This window comes from Peromyscus leucopus, chromosome 3, assembly GCF_004664715.2.
Source record: "Peromyscus leucopus breed LL Stock chromosome 3, UCI_PerLeu_2.1, whole genome shotgun sequence".
Taxonomy (NCBI): Eukaryota; Metazoa; Chordata; class Mammalia; order Rodentia; family Cricetidae; genus Peromyscus; species Peromyscus leucopus.
This window is the reverse complement of record NC_051065.1, coordinates 84,994,997-85,008,270: the sequence shown is the minus strand read 5'-3', so window position 1 is coordinate 85,008,270 and position 13,274 is coordinate 84,994,997. Positions and strand designations below refer to the sequence as shown.

The 13,274-nt window shown below is 35.9% G+C and overlaps 1 gene segment (V, D, J or C); it reads left to right on the top strand.

The window, feature by feature from the left end:
* The first annotated feature begins 1,296 nt into the window (after positions 1 to 1,296).
* Positions 1,297 to 2,069, top strand: LOC114689361. The segment is given in 2 exon segments: positions 1,297 to 1,366; positions 1,738 to 2,069. Coding segments are annotated over 2 exon segments (381 nt in total).
* The last annotated feature ends 11,205 nt before the right edge of the window (positions 2,070 to 13,274 follow it).

The window sequence follows — 13,274 nt, the reverse complement described above, 5'->3', positions numbered from 1 at the left end:
CAATAAACAACACAAAACAAATAGAAAAGACATAATTTTAGGAGAGTGAGGTATTGGAACAGCAGAAGGAGGGTAGAATGAGGGATAGATATGATTATGTTTTATTGTATACATGTATGAAATTATCAAAGGAGGAAAATCATTCCGGACCAGACTGAAAATATCAAGTAAAACCTCACCGACTCATGTGTGATGTGGTTTCTTTCCAAGTCCCAAATTCATCAACATGTGAAAACATATTTTCTATAGAAATCTAGACACATGCTATTACTTATTTATACAATAAACATAAGGTTATAATTATACAGATTTCTAAAAGAATATGTTCTATTGATTTGAACACATATTCTTCAGCTAAGGCTTCAGTGCTTGAGTCTCAGAAACCAATTGCTTGAGTTCTAATATAGAAGAAATAGTATTTAAGCCCTCCCACTCTGAATTAGAGTGTTGTATCTGTCTATTTGAGTCCTATAACTAAATGGTAGAAATTCTATTCATCTAAACAAGTATTGGTCCTATTAATTACTGTCTATTGTGAATTGTATGCATTTTCATAACTTCATTCCTCCTTTTTCATCTTTAATGTATCAATACTCTTTTAGTAAGTGGTCACTAAAGAGTCATTTATCGCCGGGCAGTGGTGGCGCACGCTTTTAATCCCAGCACTCGGGAGGCAGAGGCAAGAGGATCTCTGTGAGTTCAAGGCCAGCCTGGGCTACAAAGTGATTTCCAGGAAAGGCACAAAGCTACACAGAGAAACCCTGTCTCAAAAAACCAAAAAAAAAAAAAAAAAAAAAAAAAAAAAAAAAAAAAAAGTCATTTATCATGTAAAAATAAGGATTACTTGTCCCTTTAGTTTTATTTATTGGGTTGCCAATATGACAAAACTAAACTAAAACATACAGAAAAATAAAGTCAGGTTCACTTAGCCAGGAAGATGCTATGCTGGAAAAACATTAGCAAATACTAAGTGTGTTAAAAAAGACTGCCTTGGTCCTGTGGTGCTATCTTGGGGTGCTTGGTACTTATAGATTCTATATGTCGCCATTTATGCAAGCTTACACAGCGGCATCCAACTGCCCCTTGCTATATGCAGTAGGGTATGAATCCCATTTTTCTATAATCACAGGAGACACTTTATGTCACTTTGCTCTTAAGGATGGGCTTTTCACTCGCTTGGTTCTTTTCACACAGCTGCATCAACCAGGGGATTTGCATATTGCTCCCTAGGGTGGACTTCTCCTTGCAAGTACAGGACAAAAGATAGGTCCTCTTTCTGCCTTGTCTACTCAGGACTCTTCATATCAACTTCTCAGAATGAAGTGTCTTGCTCAGCTCCTGGGGCTGCTTGTGTTTTTGCTCACTGGTAAGGTAGAAACAAAGATGAAGAAGGATATTGTGAAGGGGTTGGGCAATTCTGGGGCCCTGCTGATGCAAATACATGTTCTGTCCTTGTGTGAGATTGCCAGTGTTGTTCTCCATGAATGGATGTGTTAAGTTCAGAGGGTGAAGGGAGGAGAACCTATGCTCTAGTGGCAACTCTGCCAAGTATCAAAGCAGATGGTCCAGGTGATTTCTAGTGAGTCTCTATGCTCTCTCTACATATGTATTTAATGTTGAATATTTATAAACTATGAATGAGTCATTGACATAATATGTAGGAATTTAATAGAGGAAGGAAATATTATTTATTGTGTCATTTTGTTTCAACATAACCTTTCATTTCTGTTATTCCAGGAGCCAGTGGAGATATTGTGATGACCCAGCCTGTACTCTCCAGTCCTGTTACTCTTGGAGAATCAAATTCCATCTCCTGCAGGTCTAGTAAGAGCCTCCTACATAGCAATGGTATCACTTACTTACATTGCTACCTGCAGAGACCAGGCCAGTCTCCTCAGCTCCTGATCTATCGGATGTCCAACCTTGCTTCAGGAGTCCCAAACAGGTTCAGTGGCAGTGGGTCAGGAACAGATTTCACACTGAAAATCAGTAGAGTGGAGCCTGAGGATGTGGGTGTTTATTACTGTCAGCATAGTATAGAATATCCTCCCACAGTGATACATCCCTGAACAAAAACCTCCCTGACTGAGGTACAAAGCTGCCTCATGAGTTCCTTGTTTTGGGTGCAAAGTGGTGTAACCAGCATGACGAAAGTACATAACCTTCCCCAGCACAACAGTTTACCAGATTCAACAACTAATCCAAATTAAGTACTCAACTCTAAACCTTACTGTGGTGGTATTGTGTTCCCCAAAATATTGTGTACCTTAATAAACTTATCTGGGGTCAGAGTACAGAAAAGCCACTAGTTAGGCAGTGATAGCACACACGTTTAATCCTAGCATTCCAGAGGCAGAAATCCATCTGGGATCTCTGTGAGTTCAAGGCCACATTGGAAACAGCCAGGCATGGTGAATCATGCCTTTAATTTCAAGAAGTGATGGCAGAAAGCAGAAAGGTATTTAAGGAGTGAAAACCAGAAACTAGAGCTGGTTAAGCTTTTAGACTTCTAGCAGCAGTTCAGCTGAGACTAGATGAAGACTCAGAGGCTTCCAGTCAGAGGAAACAGGATCAGCTGAGGAATTGGAAAGGTGAGATAGCTGTGGCTTGTTCTGTCTCTTTGACCTTTCACCCCAATAACTGGCCTCAGGTTTGACTTTATTAATCAGAACTTTTAAGATTCCTGCTACACCTTACACAGTACAAACCTTTCCAGTTATATGTATTTACCTGGGAACTGTATAATTTCCTTTTTCTTTGTATCCCAATAAAGAAATGATTTTTTTTAGAAATAAAGAAAATGAAGTAATAGTGTTCTCAGGAAACTGAAAGCAAGTGAAGATCATCATATTCCTTGGGTTAAGTGGATATCACAATGAGAATGATTATATCACATGATTACTCTCCTTTGTGTTTATTAGACTATATATAGATACATATAATCACATGTGTGTATATGATACAATTTAGTAGTGAAACTTTCTAGAGGAAATTTTTTAAGTTTTGTATGTGGTGTCAAGGTTTTAGAAGACACTGGGATGGATAACTAAGGACCAAGGTATGTATTATAACAGTTACTAATGCTCTAGACAGAAAAACCAAGGGAAATACCATGGTGCGGAACTACATAAAGAGTTTAGTTCCTAGCACCAGAGATAGCCAGCATGGAGGGGAAAATCTCTGCAGGGAATCAGATCTTACTTGAGAGAAGTGCAAACTATTTACTTACTATACTGTTTGACACTCCAGTTCCAAAACACTTTCCTTCAAGTCTGTTTTTAAATTAATTCATTAACAGGACTTAGAATCCAGAGAAGAGAACACAAATTTCCTGCTTCATTTTATCCTCTACATACTACCATTCCTATTTCTACTTTTTCATATCATACATACTTCTCCAGTATGGGGCTCTCATGTCACTAGGTAAAACTAACAGTACAATGAAATCATTGGGTTTTCAAAATCTAAGTGTTCTTTGACTTTGGAGTTTCAAAAAGATATAAAAGCTGGCAGATTCTGTATCTCAGGAAGCCAACTTTTTGCAACTTTTTAAAACTGGGATCTGTAATTGGTATGTAAAATGAATAAAATTTTCTTAATAAAAATAAAAGTCTTCCATTCTGAGTAACTAATAGTTTAATAAAATAAAAATTTGCAAAAGGCTATTATCAATCAACTTTGGATATTCTCTACCACAATATGTTAATATAAAAGGTCACATTTTCTTAAATTCCCAAGAAGGAGTTTAAAAATGAAAAAATAAAGTCTGTAATTTAGTATGGTCATCAGACTTGCACACCAAAATGATAGTGGAAAATAGAAAAAAATGTAAATTCCTTTACAGGAAATAATGAATCAGAAGATTAAATAGGATTTAGAAAGTGAGACTATGGTAGTCACATAGTCTGGCATTGCTTAGTACTGAGCCTATGGATTACATATTTTGATATTTGGGATGACTTAGGAGGCAATGTTCATTCAAGAAAGTGCACGTACTTAAGAACATTTGAACTTCTGAAGACTCAATGTAAGCCCAAGAACCTTGGATGAGATGTATATATAAAGGGTTCTAAGGAAAACATGCTGAGAGGGTTGGGTTAAATCTTATAAATCTTGGAGACTTTGTATATGTAACCTAGAAAGACAGTAATGTTTCTCCGAGAAGACCACAAAGAAATCTCAATGGAAATCAAGCCTGGTTCTCAGAACTTACCATGTGTCTATTAACGGAAGGAAGCTAGTAATTCTGTGAATTATCAGCCAGAGGCAGAAAACATTAGGATATATATGATGGGGAGGAGTGCCGTGAAATTCTGTCTTTTGAAGATAACATGACCATCACAGTAGTTGAATAGCTACACAAAACCTACACAAGATCAAGACAGCCAAACCTAGAAGGCCTCTAGGCTCTACCTGGTACTAAGTAGCTTTTGGCAGTGCATACCTGCTGGAGGGGGCAGGGGAATTCACTTTAAGATGTGACCGATACCATGTTCCCTATGTTCTACTGCATGGCTCCATACCCATGGGAAGTACTAAGGGGACTTAGTGAGTTATCAAAATAATAATAAAAGAGTGACATGGAGTTAAGACAGGGCATTGTGAGTGTCATATGCAGGGATTTGAAAGGGAGAAAATTGTGAAGGAAACATGATCATATGTCATTGTGTCTGTATATGAGTCTCTCGAATATTAAGAAAACATTTATAAAAGAGATTTCTGCATTTATTTTTCCCTTTTTATCATTTTTTAAATTCTGTGTACATTCTTTCCAGCGTGCAATAATATTGTCATGCCTTGCTCTCTTTTCCTCATTCATGTTCACATTTCTTCTTTCCTTATTATTTTTTCTTTTATTTGATCTCCACTCACTTATTTATTTATTTATTTATTTATTGGATTTTTGAGACAGAATTTCTCTGTGTGACAGACCTCGATGTCCAGACTCACTTTGTAGACCAGGCTTGCCTCAAACTCAGGGAGATCTGCCTGCTTCTGCCCCCTGAATGCTGGGATTAGTGGTGTATGCCACCACTTTTTAAACTCATAGTAGTGAGAAAATTCACTAACACAACTATTGAATAAAAATCCCAATTTTAGAGGAGGGTTACCATCCTTTGATTTATTGTCCAGAAAACCCCTAAAGCCCCTCATAGGATGTATTATTTTCATTGCTTTTGGTTGCACACCAGAGCTAGATGGTGTTTTCTTATTGGTGGAGACATGTTGGTTGAAGCCTATAGAGAATTCAGATGAGGCCAGACCTGAAAATTCCACCCAAATGGATTTTAGCACACCAGGAAGTGCTATGCAAACTACCAATGCTCCTGGTGAAATAGCGGTATGGCTGTTATACATGTAACTCATAATTTTTCCGATTAGATCTCAATATATGCATGACAGAGGCTTTCAACTCTCTTTCAAATATAGTATTAAAATCACTTCACTGAAGTAATTCCACATAAATGCAATGTATATTTCATGCATGTAAAACAATGTACATGAGACAATCTTCTAAAAACATCACCAGTTACCAGGAGCAGGGACTGTTCCAAAACTTGCCAGAGTTTTCTCAAATCCATTGATTATTTTCAATTTTCAGTTTTACTTTTAGTTAAACAATTAAGAAATATCCTCCTAATATTTTTTTTTATTTTCATAGTCACAGCTGAGTAACTCTTACTTTAAACATTTAAAGGCTAACAAGAAAATAGATAGACATAAAAAACTATGTCTCTCTTATTCTCATCTGAATCCTCAAATCAGCAACTTATCATGTAAGATCAGCTAGGAAGGAGCAAGCAGAATGGGTGTTCAACACCCACAGACTGAGCTCAAAACATTCCTCACCATTCCCTCCAATCTACACAGTACTTACAAAGAGTGTCAGGGTTTTGAGTATTGTGCTTGTATAATTAATATTTTACAGCATTCATGAGCCTACACAGTTTATTTTAATATTTTTTCACCTGGTGTTGAAGCTATTTTCTGTGACTTCTAACCTAAGAATTCTGTATAATTGTTCCTTCTATGTACACTTCTGCATTTGCATATTGCTCCATAGTGAAGACTATCACTTGCTTGCCTGTGAAAAAAGTTGAGCAGTAATATTGCCTTGACTATATAGTATCCTAAATTTGTCTTCTCACAGTGAGGTGACCTCTTTAATTCCTGGAGCTCCTAATATCCTGGGTTTCTGGTAAGGACTAAAATATAACGAGAAGAACAATGAAGATAAAGGGTGAGCTGTGGAGTAGTCTAAGTCTTTTCATTCCACATCTGAAATGGCAGGTCTTTTCTTCCAGGACAGACATATGAACTTCAGATTTGTTATAGTAAAGTGTCAAATAGGACAATATCTATGACACTTGTACAATTTTGACACAAATAGAATTTGATTGACTATCTACTCTACATTGAGAATCCCTTTAGAGTTCTATAATCACATGTTTTGTTAAAAACTGGTCAACAAATGAGCAGTTTATCTATGACATATATTACTTGAAATATAAAACATGAAGATAATATTGCTCATGAATTTTTACATGAATTTTTTTGCATGATCGTTACTTCATTCTCGTTATTTTAGCTTCCATTATGACATTGTAATGACCCACACTCCTCTTTATTCCACTGCTGATCACCCATGAGGAGGCAGCCTCTATCACCTGCAGGTCTAGCCAGAGACACCTTGATAGTGATTGCAAGATCAGTTTGCATTGGTACCTGCAGAAGCCAGGATAATCACCACAACCTTGTCTAGGAGGTTTCCAATGTGGGTTCACAGCAGGAATCTGGGATCCCTGAAAGATCCAGTGGCAGTAGGTGAAAGACAGATTTCACACTCAAAATCACCAGAGTTTAGACTGAGGATCTTGGATCTTATTACTGCATGCAGGATACTTGTGTCACACCCATAGTGATACAGACACTAACAAAAAAATAATTTTACTGGGATAGCCCAGCTGCTAAATGTATATTGCTTGCCCTAAGAGAAGCCCAGCACATTGTGTCTATGAAACTTGCTATTTTACCTAAATTTGTTTTATTTTCATCTTAAACTCACTGACTTATTTGTAAAGGATTCTTTTCTAGATTATGAACTATTGGGTTCTTTCAAAGATACATACTTTTACTGTGCATTTATTTTATATCACAAGAAGACCTGGGGGAGTCTGTGGGTGTCCAGCTCAAATCTGCTCCCACATTTTGAAAGGTTTTTAGGTGGAGGAAAGAATAATTGATAATTGATTGAAAGAGAGACCTAGAGGATGAGAAGAAAGACAGAAACACAGGATAGCTTCAAGAGGGCCTGGGTCCTTTATTCAAAAGGGCTTCTTATACCATGCCAAGGGGAGAGGCAAAAGACCTCCCTCTTGCAAAATCAATTACACAATACAGCCAAGTACCCTTCCAAACACCTGGTAGACACACCCATGACCAAATCATTTCCTTATGTAGCCCTGCTGGGTAAAGCAAGCTCAGATTCTCTGATCCTGAGTAATCTCTCACTAGGAAGCCTCTGTAGACTTCCATAAATACCAAGTTACACAGCTGTAATATATATATATATATATATATATATATATATATATATATATATATATATATATATATATATATATATACAGGGCCTAGGTCAGTCCCATGCAGGCTCTGTGAATGCTTGTTAAGTCTCTATGAGCTCCTATTAGCCAGGTTATTTGACTCTGTGGGTTTTCTGGTGATGTCCTTGATCCCTCTGGCTCCTACAATCCTTCCTCCCTCTCCTCAGCAGAATTCTCCAAGCTCAGTCTCATATTTTACTGTGGGTCTCCACATCTGTTTCCAGCAATGGCTTCATAAAGTCTGTCTCAGGACTATTGGGCTAGGTACCACTCTATGAGTACAGTAGAATTTCATTAGGCATAATTATGTTGATATTTTTCTTTCCACCAGTCATGTTTGGTTCTACTCTAGCATTTTTAATGATCATTTTTGTATAGATTGATACCTCTTAATACAATAGAACTTTCACCCATGTTAATTGTATTGGTTAGTTTTCTTAATAAAAAATCTTTGAATGTGGGTCTCTGCATCTGCATCCATCAGTTACTAGATGAAGATTATTTGATGATAGTTAAAGTAGTCACAAATCTGATTACAGCTATAGGAGTTCAGCAGAAGAGAGGCAAGAGCTATTATAGGAGCAAGGATTGGGGAGTAAGGATCATCATGGGAAAACCTACAGAGAAAGATGACCTGAACTTGTTGGAGCTCATGGACACTAGACTGACAGCTGGGGAGCCTGCATGGGACAAAACTAGGACCTCTGCATGTGGGCAATATTTATGTAGCCTGGTCTGTTTTGGGGATCCCTGGCGGTGGGACCAGGATCTATCCCTGGTGCATGAGCTGGGTTTTTGGAGCCAATTCCATATGGTGGGATGCCTTGCTCTGCCTTGATTCGAGAGAAGGGGTTTGATTCTGTCTCAACTGAAGGTACCTGGCCTTGTTGACTCCCCATTGGAAGCCTTATCCTTTCTGATGAGTGGATGGGGGTGGGCTGGGGGAGGAGGAGCAAATGGGAGGAGGGGAGGGATGGGGAACTGTGGTTAGTATGTAAAATGAATAAGAAATAAATTAAAAAAAATGAAAAATCCTGTTTTGTAAATATGTTTAAAATATAGCCTGGATATACTAAATTGAATTGTTTCTCTCAGTGTCTGTGCTACTGGTGTTATATGTAGGAAGTGATCTCCTATGCCAATGCATTCAAGACTGCTTCCTACTTTCTCTTCTAGCAGATTCAGAGTAACTGGATTTGTGTTGAGGTCTTTGATCCACTTGGACTTAAGTTTTGTGCATGATGACAGATATGGATCTATTTGCAACCTTCTACACATTGACATCCAGTTATGCCAGCACCATTTGTTGAAGATGCTTTCTTTTTTCCATTGTACGGTTTTGGCTTCTTTGTCAAAAATTATATGTTCATAGGTGTACGGATTAATGTCAGGGTCTTCATTTCAATTCTATTGGTCCACATGTCAGTTTTTATGCCAGTACCAAGCTGTTTTTATTACTGTAGCTCTATAGTAGAGCTTGAGGTCAGGGATCATGATGCCTTCAGAGGTTATTTTGTATAGGATTCTTTTGGCTATCCTGAGTTTTTGTTTTTCCATATGAAGTTGAGTATTATTCTTTCCAGGTCTGTGAAGAATTGTGTTGGTTTTTTGATGGGGATTGCACTGAATCTGTAAATTGCTTTTGGTAAGATTGCCATTTTTACTATGTTAATCCTGCCGTATCCATGAGCATGGGAGATTTTTCCATTTTCTGATATCTTCTTCAATTTCTTTTTCAGGCACTTAAATTTCTTGTCATATAGATCCTTCCCTTGCTTAGTTAGAGTTACCCCAAGGTATTTTATATCATTTGTGGCTATTGTAAAGGGTGATGTATCTCTGAATTGGGTTCAAATTCAGCAAGTTGTGGTAGTCTATATTATTCCTTTTTAAGAACAATAAACATCAGCAATATCTATGACCTTGAACTAACAATTATTACAGAGAATTTTATACCTTGGCTTTATAACACACAATATTATCATTGCTAGAAAGTAATTTCAAAAGAAACCAAATTTCATTCCACATATATTGATGTAACACAGACCTGCAGAACAGTCCAGTACAACAATGAAGAATACACTTTCTCAGCAGCCCATAAGCTTTCTCCCAAATTGAACCGAGTAGTACACAAAACAAGTCTTGATGATAAAGGAAAACTAAAATAATAATATCTTACATTCTGTTTTGCCTCTGAGGAGCTACAGTTATTACCTATCTTATAAAATAAGCCTATTGTTACAGTAGTGGTATGCAAATTATGGGTATAAACAACTACTACTTTCTGGTTGGATTTAAGGCCCATTCTATTATATGAAATGCATAGTTTTCACAAGTGGGGGGGGTACAAGATCCTGTGGTTAGCAATGTCATAGGCCCTAGCAAACAACCTACACTATTATTATGCTTATATATGTTATTTTTGTTATTTGAACTGATTTAGCAAATTTAGTTATTTGTAATCAAGAGAGGAAAATAAATAAATTAAGAAAAATTAGTCACACAAATTGTAAATGAAGTAAGTTGGATAAAATTGTCAATGAAGTGGAAAAAGAACACCACAAAAAGAATCCTTGTTGTCCTTACTAAGGAATATCTGATAGAGGGAAGATAACTAATGAGAAAACACAATTTTGTAACTTGGTCAAGAACTGAAAGAATAGATGTGTATCTTTTTCATACCATAATCAAAATGGAAAACAAAGTCATAGAAAGAAAGAATCTTCTTCACATTGATGACTACTCTCTTGTGATTGATATTTGTTCAATAGATGAACAGGAAAACTCATTTATAATTTCCTACTCTTAGATTCATCACTAATTTATTCCCCACAGTCCAGATACAGCAAACACAGACCCCTTTACCTATCATGCCATCATACATGATGAATTCTTCCGTATTTTCTTAGAAACATGCTCCAAAAAATATAGTCATACAGAGAATAATCAACATCATTTGAGATTCTAGAAGTCAAAAATATCTAATCCATGGTGGAAACAACTAGTTCAGATTTTGTCTGCTAATTACAGTACAGAAAATAAGAGGAGATATTAAACACTAGTATTCAACTAACATTTGAACTTGTCACTTTTCATTCTTTTTCACCTTTAATAAATGCAATTTTAGTTAAAATATAGCATACTGATTAATATGTCCAAAGAATTTTCACATATATATGTATATATATATGGAGCTCATAACCAGTATGGCAGATAACTGGTTTTCCTAAGCCTATGTGGTAAACATTCTATATGAGTGAGGTAGGAGGGTCTCTGGAAGATCTGAGTAATTGAGACTGGCTCAAGAGCCTTCAAAGGCAGTATCCACAAATGTCTGTCAGTACCAGCCGTCTACTCTTGAGGTGGCTCAGGAGGCAGGATCATGGGTCCACTGCTTTTTCCCCAGTTCATCATCAAGCAACACAAGCCAACACCACCAAATTTTTCAAAGGAGGTAATATATGTACTATATCACATTCTCTCACCCTTTTCCTGACATTAATACTTCCTATAGTCCCCAACTCTCACATTGATAGTCTCTTTATTATTATTATTATTATTATTATTATTATTATTTTTACATATGTATATAATGTAACAATATGAAAACTGTAATATGTAAATAATGTGTGAGACATAATGAGGATATAATGTGCATATCCTCTTTTATGATGTGCAGTTTGAGGACACTGCATTATCTTCCAAAATGGTGTAATTATGTTATAATTTAAAAAATAAATATATGTAAAAATGAATAAAACGATTGTTTGGATTCATAGTTGAACTGGAGTTCCTTTAGGAAAGAGATTCTTGAAAAAATCCTTGTTTCTTGCCAGTGTTTTTCACAGATAAATATATGGCATGTTATTAAAGTCTGTCTTTTACATTTTCTCTCATAGATCATCAGTTTGGTCTTGTCTAAGTCATCTGAAAACCACAGGCTCACTAGAATGTCCCTTCATTATACTTTAAGATGCTCTAGTTTCATGTTTACATTCAACTCTGTGATAATTTTCAGTTATTTTCTGTGAGGGCTGAATTACCTGTGCCTATATTTAGGGTTTTCTTTCTTTTTTTTTTATGAATATGTGCTTGTTCTGTCTTTTGTTCAGAGGACTGTAATTTGCTTATTGTCTTTCATTTACCTAATTGAGTTGGAATTTATGGCTTCTCTGTGCTGTTATTTTGGCTTCTACATATTGGAAATTAGATAATTCTGAAAATAATTGTTAACATAGGAAATGTGACTTTGTCAGTTGCCTTATGTAACCAACACCTTTCTACAGGAAAGCTACATTTTATATCTTGTCATTTACTTAATAACAGTGGCCACATTTTGTCAAAAAATCTGGCAGGCAAGAATATCCAACTGATATGCATGCTTAGCAGTCAATAACCAAGAAGAAAAAAATGAAAAAGAACAGTGAAAAATAGAGGCAGAGCTGTGTACAAAGGACAAGGAATACATTTACCTTTGTACTTTGGAGCATAATATCTCCCTTGTACCAGGAAACAAAACAAAACATTAAAATAAGAATAAGTGATCAAGTATCTCTTGCAAATATAAGTTAATGTCCCAGTAACAGGGAGAAGGATGCACATTACAAAACATTGCAATGCTATGCAAAGAAATCTATAGCTAATGAACTATATTTGGTTTCATTTTTATATCTGACATGGAGGGTGCCAAATATATTCCTATGTATCTGTTCAAGATAAATAAATATATTTGTTCATTTGTGATCTGATACAAAGACATTCATAGTATGTTTATCAATAACTTCTCAAGGTAAAAATGTGTATGAAAGAATAAATGTTTTCATTACCAGAATATCCAGCAATAGATACACATTATTTATTTATTCACAGAACATGAATGAATCTTTAAAGAACATTGTACTATGAAAATGAATTAGTCACTGAGAATTATGGTGTATGATTATTCAAATGAGATTGAGTATGAAATAATCATAATCTGCAGTGACAGAAAAAATTCAGTCTGTCTACTGTAAGCTAAGAAATTTAATCTAAAAACCATTTCAATGCTATGAAAATGATGTGTGTGTTTATATATGGTATGAATGGTAATGTTTATATTGTCATTTCTTTGTGAAGAATTTGTTTATGTATGTAGTGCTTATTGTTGCACTTCTTGTGAAAATTTGACACTTAACTTAGTCACCTTGATAATAATTAAAGATCTATAATGTTGAATAATTTAATTCCAACTTGTAATCTTGCAGTGTACTAGAGACTATGAACACAAAGTTCTGGGAGCTCATTTCATCCCTGAGGGTAATTAACTGTGGATATTAACTACATTCTCCTAGTTCTCTGCAATTTAGTTGTGTGTTTTTAGATAAAATCTAAGTAAATTTCAAATTAGACTAGACTACTTTGTTAATCCATATTGACAACTTATTTGAACTACATCATAATTTTTTCAGCATTCTTCTAGTCCACCATATTTTGTTTCATTACTTTCACTCCTGATATAGAAGAAGACCTTTTTGAATCATTCTTCAAATGTAAGAAGCCCAGATAACGGTCTCCTCTATGTACACTCCTGTGCAGACCAGGGTATTTGCATATTGCTCCCTTGGGAGCTCCTTGGCTTCCTGGCCTGAGATAAAAGCTCTGTTGTGCTCCTGCCTTCACTGACTCCTT